The sequence below is a fragment of the Hemibagrus wyckioides genome, linkage group LG13, assembly GCF_019097595.1.
Source record: "Hemibagrus wyckioides isolate EC202008001 linkage group LG13, SWU_Hwy_1.0, whole genome shotgun sequence".
NCBI classification, from domain to species: domain Eukaryota; kingdom Metazoa; phylum Chordata; class Actinopteri; order Siluriformes; family Bagridae; genus Hemibagrus; species Hemibagrus wyckioides.
Genome location: NC_080722.1, coordinates 2877575 through 2886319, shown reverse-complemented (window position 1 = coordinate 2886319; position 8745 = coordinate 2877575). Strand labels below are relative to the sequence as shown.

The 8745-nt window shown below is 40.1% G+C and overlaps 1 protein-coding gene across 1 annotated transcript; it reads left to right on the top strand.

Annotated features, from left to right (window-relative positions):
- Nucleotides 1-205: 205 nt before the first annotated feature.
- Nucleotides 206-6836, top strand: LOC131363608 (uncharacterized). The gene is made up of 17 exons (XM_058406324.1): nucleotides 206-355; nucleotides 461-508; nucleotides 597-711; nucleotides 932-998; nucleotides 1308-1380; nucleotides 2172-2278; nucleotides 2383-2521; nucleotides 2677-2739; nucleotides 2822-2936; nucleotides 3268-3364; nucleotides 3477-3579; nucleotides 3666-3806; nucleotides 3898-4039; nucleotides 4394-4488; nucleotides 6122-6163; nucleotides 6431-6794; nucleotides 6829-6836. The coding sequence occupies exons 2-17, from the start codon at nucleotides 467-469 to the stop codon at nucleotides 6834-6836; spliced, it is 1713 nt and encodes a 570-aa protein (XP_058262307.1). The 5' UTR covers nucleotides 206-355; nucleotides 461-466.
- The last annotated feature ends 1909 nt before the right edge of the window (nucleotides 6837-8745 follow it).

Sequence of the window (8745 nt, the reverse complement as noted above, 5' to 3'; positions counted from 1 at the left end):
ACATGATTGGCTGATTAGATAACTGCATGAATGGACAGGTGTTCCTAATAAAGTGGACAGTAAGTGTGTTTATCCTCAGGAGACTCTGTAATGTGGTACACTGAGCCTTGTTTGTGTTTAATAACACTGATTAGTTCAGTTATTTATTGTATTTCTGTAGTTATAAGAAGGACAGTGTTGGTGTTGCAGCAGCTGTGGAGTGACATCACAACAGAATTGGAATCAGGTTCTGTGATGTCATGGAGAAGAAGCAGGTCTTTTTTTCAGCTGCTGAAGATTTGCTCATTTTCTGCTTTAAGGACTCCATTGTTCAGTAGAGGGAGATTTCTGCTGTTAAAACTGAAAGGTGAACTCTGTAAGTACACTGAGCAAACCACAGATTAGAAATACATGAAGACCAGTGTGTGGAGACGGTATCTCTAGAACAGATGTGCTTGATGAATATATCTTTTCTTTACAGACAGTAATGATTGCTACAATTCTCTTAAGGAACAACTTGACGAGACAGGTGAGTGTTACAGCGTCAGCATCTACCTGTACAGTGTGTGTTGTTTTTGTCAGGATCACGTGGAATAACGTGTCACTTTCTGCTGCAGCTCGGACGTGTTATGAACCAGGAGCGCTGGTGTGTTCCTCTGGCCAGACTTTTACACACCGTCCCCGCTGAGAATGAACGGCGCAAAGCCGTTGTTAAAAAGGAAGTCGATTTCGGTAGGGATTCACTCTAGAGTACAAAGATTTTTATGGAATTAACATGTTGCTACATTCACTGTCCAATTTATTAGGAACACCTGACTGTTGTTTGGTTGTCGAAGCAAGTTTCTGTATTTCAGCAACACGATTATTGTAATTTTATGAACTGGTGTTCCTAATAAAGTGGACTGGATTGAGGTCTCTGATCCTCACAAGCTTGTTTGGTTTTCATCTTCAGGTGTCAGATGTTTCAATGCAGGGAATATCTATGCACCCAGACAATTCGGCCTGGTTGGAAATCAATGGTAAGGGGTGTGTGTGTGTTTGTGTCTGTTTATGTATGTTTGTGTGTGTGTGTGTGATTGTGTTTGTGTGTGTGTGTGTGTGTGATTGTGTTTGTGTGTGTGTTTGTGTGTGTGTGTGTGATTGTGTTTGTGTGTGTGTGTGTGTTTGTGTGTGTGTGATTGTGTTTGTGTGTGTGTGTGTGTGTGTGATTGTGATTGTGTTTGTGTGTGATTGTTTGTGTGTGCTTGTGTGTGTGTGTGTTTGTGTGTGTATGTGTGTGTGTGTGTGTGTTTATTTTCCTAACTTGATATGTTTGCTCTTTCTGCCAGGTTATTCAAACAAGGGTCAGTCCTAAATAACTCATTGTCTCTGACCTCACGGATCGGCCAGCCATGCTTTCAGGTTTGAAATTTTAAACCCATTAAAAACAACCTACACACCCCATAAACGCCTATAAGCACCTCCCGAATGTCACTAATATAATATGCCACCTGATAGTTAAACATTTTTACTGTCTTTGTAAAAGATTTATATATTCTACAGAAATGAGGCCTCTGTATGAACATCAGAAAATTCAATTTTTCAAACCAGTGCATTATATTTCATACAAAATGCTGCTGCAGGTAAATGAACAGGTTTAGCTTGTGTCTCAGGGAGTTTCTCCTTGCCACTGCTGCCTCTGCCTGGTTTTTAGGGATTAATATAAATATATATTTTATAACTTTTATATTCTGAAATTGTATATTCAGAAAGTACATTCAGAAGATGAGTATAGGACTGTGCACACAAGTCAGTACAAATATTTAGTTAGAGAAAGTATCAGTATTGAACAAATGGCAGCAAAAAACAAAATGGTGGATGGGATATGGAAGAAATCAGATCTGATATCAAATTCTGAATCTTTCAGTAAGTGAACTTTGTTCCTTCTGTATTTCCTATTTTCTGGAATGAATTATTGGTGTGATTGCAGTTTAACTGTGTTTCTTATTTTTAAATGTATTTATTCACATTTATTTGGCATAGAAACAGCTACAACATGTTTAAATACATCATTTAGTGAGATTTACTGAGCCTGCATTCTCAAAATCTTCAAAAAGCCACAGATGACCAAACTGTAGAGACGGATATAAAACTAAAAAACACCCGTAACCGTATAAATAACAGTCAACATATCATCTGCTGCTGTTCCACAGAATTGCAAAAGCGTGGTGAAGACATCGTTTGTACGTGAATATTGTACACCTCAAGATGGAAAAGGACCTAATGAGAAGAAGGTACCATTTCCTGGTCCTCTGATGAGGTGAGATTTTAGTACTGATGTTATGAAGCATGTCATCAGGTGGTGTGTGTGTGTGTGTGTGTGTGTGATCTGTATAACTCAGTTTTTCCCAACATCTTTTGCAGTGATAAGATACAGAAGGACGACCTGATCAGGTTTATTCAGGGGAAAAGTCAGGAGTGTTTCCAACAGCTGAATGACCCTGATCAACAGACCTTCTATTTCTTCTGGCTGATTATGGAACTCTTCTATAAACGAAATGGAGTAAGTGCTGGATTTCATTATGTGCTACACCTGGGATTGTTTAAGGAGGATAAATGATGATATCCAGAGATGCTGTGTGTTTTAAGAAGTGTGTAAATAAATAAATATTTGTATAGTGGACATATATAAATGAATAGAAATGTTTTTCTTTCTAGAGAGTGATGATGGCTGAAATCGCCCCAGTCATCTTCAAGGGCTACAGGGATGTGAGGAGAAAGGTGAGGGTTTCAGCATCTACCTTTACTGAGTGTGTTGTTCTTGTCAGTATCCTGTGGACTAACGTGACACTTTCTGCTACAGCTCGGAACGGCTAAGGACCTGACAGACTGGTGTATTCCTCTGGCACGTCTTTTATGCTCCAGGGCTACAGAAGAGGAAAAGCGAAAAGCCATTGTTAAAATGGGAGATGATTTCGGTATGGATTCACTCCACAGTACAAGGATTTTTCTAGAATTAACATGTTACTACATTCATTAGCCACTTTATTAGGAAAACCTGAACAGTCATATGGAAGCAGCAGCACAATGTATAAAGTCATGTAGATACAGGTCAAGAGCTTTGATTAATGTTCAGTGCAAACATCAGAATGGAGAAAGAATCTCAGAGACTGTTGCTTGGTTGTTGAAGAAAGTTTCTGTATTTCAGAAACTTGATTTCTGTAATTGTATGAATGAACTGGTGTTCCTAATAAAGTGGACTGGATTAAGATCTCTGATCCTCATGTGCTTTTTCTTTTTCATTTCCAGTTTCCAGAGGATGGGCCTTTGCAGGACACATCTGCTATGTGGTGGCACGCATGGAGCTGGGATTACGTGATACATTTGACCTGATCGGATATAATCTGTACGTTGTGTGTGTGTGTGTGTTGTTTGTGTGTGTGTTGTTTGTGTGTGTGTTGTTTGTGTGTTTGTGTCTTTTTATGTTCCTAACCTGATATGTTTGCTCTTTGTACCAGGTTACACGTATATCAGTCAGCCCCACAGGATGTGATGGAGAGAACTGAGGTCTATGAGCACGCAATGTCTCTGACCTCAGGGATCGGCCAGCCACACTTCCAGGTTTGAAATTTTCTTCATTTCTTTTCCATGTCAAATTTAACGAGGAACCATGGTACTGAGAATGAACGCTTCTTTGTCTGTCTTAGACGTTCAAGTACCTTCACGCCCTCAAGCTAGCCAAGGACGGACTTTCTGATCAAGCACTCGAGTACTGTGAAGGAATCGCTAAAAGCATCTTCACAATGCCTCGGCACGCCAGCAGCTATTTAATTGGAAGCGTTACAGAGGTAAACTAGAAGATTTATAATTGTGAAAAGGCTCCTGGTTAACAAATGCAAAGTCTTCATCAGTGTTTTACTTTCCCTGTTTGTCTTGTAGCTTTCTTATAATCTGCTTCAAAAGAAGGCAGAAGAAACCGGGTGGCTGCTGAAACTTTGCCGGCTGCTCAGAGATGTCCATGCATTTTATCCTCCTGTTTCTTTTAACCTGAAGCAGCCCAGCTCCCCTCAGGAGTTCCAAGGTATGTACAGTGCTGTGTAGATAGCAAACATATAACTCAGCAGAATTAACTACAGAGGTAGAGAGAGATCAGGATGGTACAAAATAATGTCTAGTAGACCACAATTTGTTCCACAGGGTGGTTTATTATAAAGTAAACTATAGCACAGATTTACACATGTATATCCAGATGTAAGTCTTTGGGTAAGAGACAGAAATAACTGGAGCTTAGATAGCTGCAAAGATCAGTTTGATCCAGAGAAACTGGATTGTTGCAAAATCTTTCCCTTATTTCATGATGGGTAATCTGTCACATCTCTGTGATATAATCTTTATCTTCCAACCCTGTGTGTGTGTGTGTGTGTGTGTGAAACAGAGGAATTAGATTCACGGTACATTGTGGGAGAGCTTTTGGGAAAAGGAAAACAAAGCGCTGTTTATGCTGGAGTGCGTAAGGCAGACGGGAGACCGGTAAGAAGTCTGCACATGTACAGTTAATAACCACAGATCAACTCCATACAGAAATTATAGAGCATTAACACACTTCCCTGAGATACAGTCAGACTGGACAAATTTAGACAAATTACTACAGTGCCTGAATCAGTGATGTGAGTTCAAACCATTGCATTATATTTCATACAAAATGCTGTTATAGGTAAATGAAAAGGATCAGCCCGTGTCTTAGGGAGTATTTCCTTGCCACTGCTGTCTCTGACTGGCTCGTTAGGAATAAATATACATTTGAATTTTATCATTTAGATTCTGAAATTTTACAGTCGTGCAAACAAAAAAAACAAATACAACTGCGCTGAATTAAACACGGTTTCCTAGGATCCTTTCTAAACTGACTTGTGGCCACCAAGAAACTAGAAACTAGACAGATAAGTGTTTTATAAAGTAATAATTACAATAAGTCAATTCATGAAGTTTCCTCACTACTCAATATTCTACGGTCAACTGTTAGTGGTTTTATAACAAAGTGGAAATTTTGCAATTGGGAACAACAGCAACTCGGCCATGAAGTGGAAGTCTACATAAAATCAGTCAATAGCTACAGACCTCCAAACTTCCCGTGGCCTTCAGATTAGCACAAGAACAATGCATAGTGAGCATCATGGAAAGGGTTTTCATAGCCGAGGAGCTGTATCCAAGCATTACATCACCAATTGCAATGCAAATGCAGTGACCCCTTCCTGTTCCAACATGACTGCACACCAGTTCATGAAGCAAGGTCCATAAAGACATAGATGAGAGAGTTTGGTGTGGAGGAACTTGACTGGCCTGCACAGAGTCCTGACCTCAACCCCATAGAACATCTTTGGGATGAATTAGAGCGGAGACTGTGAGTCAGACCTTCTCGTCCAACATCAGTGCCTGACCTCACCAATGTGCTTCTAGAGGAATGGTCAAAAATTTCCATAAACACACTCTTAAACCTTGTGGAAAGTCTTCAAAGAACAGTTGAAACTGTTATAGCTGTAAAGGGCGGGACAACTCCATGTTAAGAATTAAGAATTGGATGTCATTAAAGTTCATGTGCATGTAAAGGCAGAAGTCCCAAAACTTTTGGCAATATAGTGTATGTGTAAGGCGTCATCCCCTTTGCTGAATCTGTAAAAAGATAAGAGGATTTGGTGGTTCTGCCCTGAATAAGCCATTTCCCAGTTCTTTACATATAGTTCACAAGACACATGTTCCAGTTGAAGAGTTTACACTCCCTTGATTCTAAAGTACTGTGTGTTGTTGGACAATCAACAACTGTTTTTATGTGTTGGGATAGTGTTCATGAGTCCCTTGTTTGTCCTGAGCAGTAAAACTGCCCACATTTCTTTAGAAAAATCCTTCAGGTCCTGAACATTCTTTGCTTTTCCAGCATCTTCTGCATATTTTACCCGTTTCCAACAGAGGCTATATGATGTTAAGGTTTGTGTTTTCACACTGAGGACAACTGAGAGACTCGTACACAACTATTACAATATGTGCAAACGGTCACTGATGCTCAAGAAGGCAGCACAATACATTACGAGCCAAGGGGTGTAAACTTTGGAACAGGAGGATCGTTTTAAATTGTTATTGAACTAATTTGTTTTGTCTTTGTGAACAGGTTGCCTTGAAATATTTGACCAAAAAGGTCAAAGAGTCATTCGTAAGTACCCTTACTTTACTACTGAGATTCTGTAGAGATGCAATAAAGTGTAAATCACCATCATGTTATAGAGCAGATCTAGACCAATATGGTACTTCCATGTATTTATTACTGTGAACATCATTAAAGATTGAGATTTCTGAATCCTCCATAATTAGTATCAGAGGAAGACTGTTAATCGTTGTACCGACATTGTAATCTCTGCTTATCACAGTTTAACCATATTCACTCCAAACCCATGCTAACTATGTCTGTTTGTAATTTTAGCCTGGAACAAAGCCTCGGGAGGTGGAGTTAATGGAGATGGTGTCCAAGCAGCCTCGCTGTGAGAATGTGGTGGAGCTGCTGGAATGTCTCGATGTGTCCACTTCTTTTGTCTTGGTGCTGGAGCGACCCAGCCCCTGCATAGACCTCCAGACGTTCTGCAGAATGCAGAGAAATAATCGTCTCTCGGAAGATGTGGCTCGAGAGATCATGCGGCAGGTGGTTCAAGCTGTTGGTCACTGCATTGCCCATGGAGTTTTCCATGGCGACATCCATTCCAAGAATATTCTGGTGAATCCGGACACGCTGGAAGTGAAGTTGATAGACTTTGGCTACAGCGATTTGGTGTCAGACTGCGACAGGACGGGTCAGTTCAGAAAAGATATAGGATACATTCAAAGGTATTTAGGTTATTTCTGTCATGTGACCGCTCTTTTTTTCTATTTAGAATATATTTCTTGCATCTGGAGTATGGGTTTAATCCTGGCTGAAATGCTCTATGGAGATGTTTTTATTGAGTCTTCAAATCAGATCATTGAGAAGTGTTCACAGTTTGTTTCTCCAGGTGAGCAAATCCTTTCATTTTTGCATTTCAGAAGCATCACATTTTGACCTGTAGAATTAAGCATTGCAATAATTTTTATTTCAATCTCTGTCTCGTTACTGCCAACACAGAGTGCTGCCAGCTGTTATCATTGTGTCTGCAAAACTACAAGCAAGCTCTGTTTGATGAAATCCCGAACCACAGCTGGTTTAGACAGAAACCGTCCAGGTAAGAGAGTTAGAACAGAACAGACTTCATTACACTTAGTTAAGACACACTATAATAGTCTAGACTACAGATATCAACACTGAGGTCTCTAACAGATTTATATTATTTTGTTATTTATATTTTGGAGTTATATTAAGAACACATCATTATATCAAAGTCTAAAATTAGATCATACTGATTGTTTCTAGTCTATTTTTATATCTAACTTTTATTGTTTGTTTTAGTTCACAGGCTCCTGAAGACCCTGGATCTTCTAACTGATCCAAAAATATCCTTTTAAAAAAAATTAAAATAAAAGTGCTTAATCCCGCCCCAGACCCACCTCCACATGCTCCCACCGCTCGACTCCATCAGACCTTCTTGCGTGTCTTGGTCAGTAGCCCCCTGCAGTAACGGTGCGATCCAGCTGATTAACAGAAGCTGACGCTCTGCCTGCTTCAAACTTTAAAAGCTCCCAGAAAGCATCACTGGCATCCACACAAGGCCTCAGTGCTCCACTGTAGAAGCACAAGGTCATGCTGTTGTGTGTTTCTCAGGAAACACAATTGCACATCACTCCTGCCACTGTGATGGGCCAAACAGATGTTTGCTTCTGGGGTCGTTTAGGCGTCACCTCAGCTAGTCTAATGGAAAACCACTGGACTGTGTCTTTAGGCAGCAGCAGATTTGTTGGGTGTCAGAGCCACCACTGGTCCTATTTGACCTCATAGCCTACAGCCGTAGAAGATTATTGATTTATAATCACATTCTCTGGTGGCACCCAGATGAGGATGGGTTTCCTTTTGAGTCTGGTTCCTCACGAGGTTTCTTCCTCATGTAGTTTCAGGGAGTTTTTCCTCGCCACTGTCGCCACTGGCTTGCTCATTAGGGATCTGAATCTATAAACTGCTGCTGCTGCTAAAATGAAAGAAATGGGCTTTCTGCTGGATTCTGAGCTCCGACATCACGACAGTCTTAAGCATTACTTGGAGAGTTACATGGGAGGTGCATACACGGGGCGGATTATAAATAAAATACATTTAAATAAATAAAATACAAAGTTTGAATTTCAATTCTATTAAAAAAAGATAAAAAATAAAAAATGTTTAAAAAATTTTCTGATCTAGTCACATGGTCCTACACCGAGCCTGATAAACTCAGCTAAAGGTTACTCCATTGTTCTACCTTTTGATGTCTATCTTCTTTGTCTTGGCAGAGCCTGGGCACTTGGGGTAGAGGACTGGACCTTCCTTGATGGTGTTTTCCTCACCGTGCGTTGTGCTCTTCATCTTTATGTCTGTGTGTGTGCGCGTGTACAAGGAAGGTACGTTTGCGGAGAGGTTAGCCTGACCCTCTGCCTCGGTTGTTGCCTCTAGTTCACTGCTTTGACTGTTTTTTGACCCTTTGTGGTCTACTGAGAAAGAATCAAATGCAACTGTATTTATTTAATAGCTGCTTTTATTAAAGAATTGTCAATAAACAACTTATTTTTGTATGGTGGCCAATCTCTCTGACCAGTATCGGTGATTTAAACCTGTGCATGTTAATTCATTGGGTGAAATTCCTA

Excerpts from the sequence above, each read along its gene's own strand:
- LOC131363608 (XM_058406324.1), top strand. The coding sequence starts at position 467 with ATGATTGCTACAATTCTCTTAAGGAACAACTTGACGAGACAG. Across the intron at positions 2,279-2,382 it reads TTTCCTGGTCCTCTGATGAG|TGATAAGATACAGAAGGACG; the intron begins GTGAGATTTTAG and ends CATCTTTTGCAG. Across the intron at positions 2,937-3,267 it reads TAAAATGGGAGATGATTTCG|TTTCCAGAGGATGGGCCTTT; the intron begins GTATGGATTCAC and ends TTTCATTTCCAG.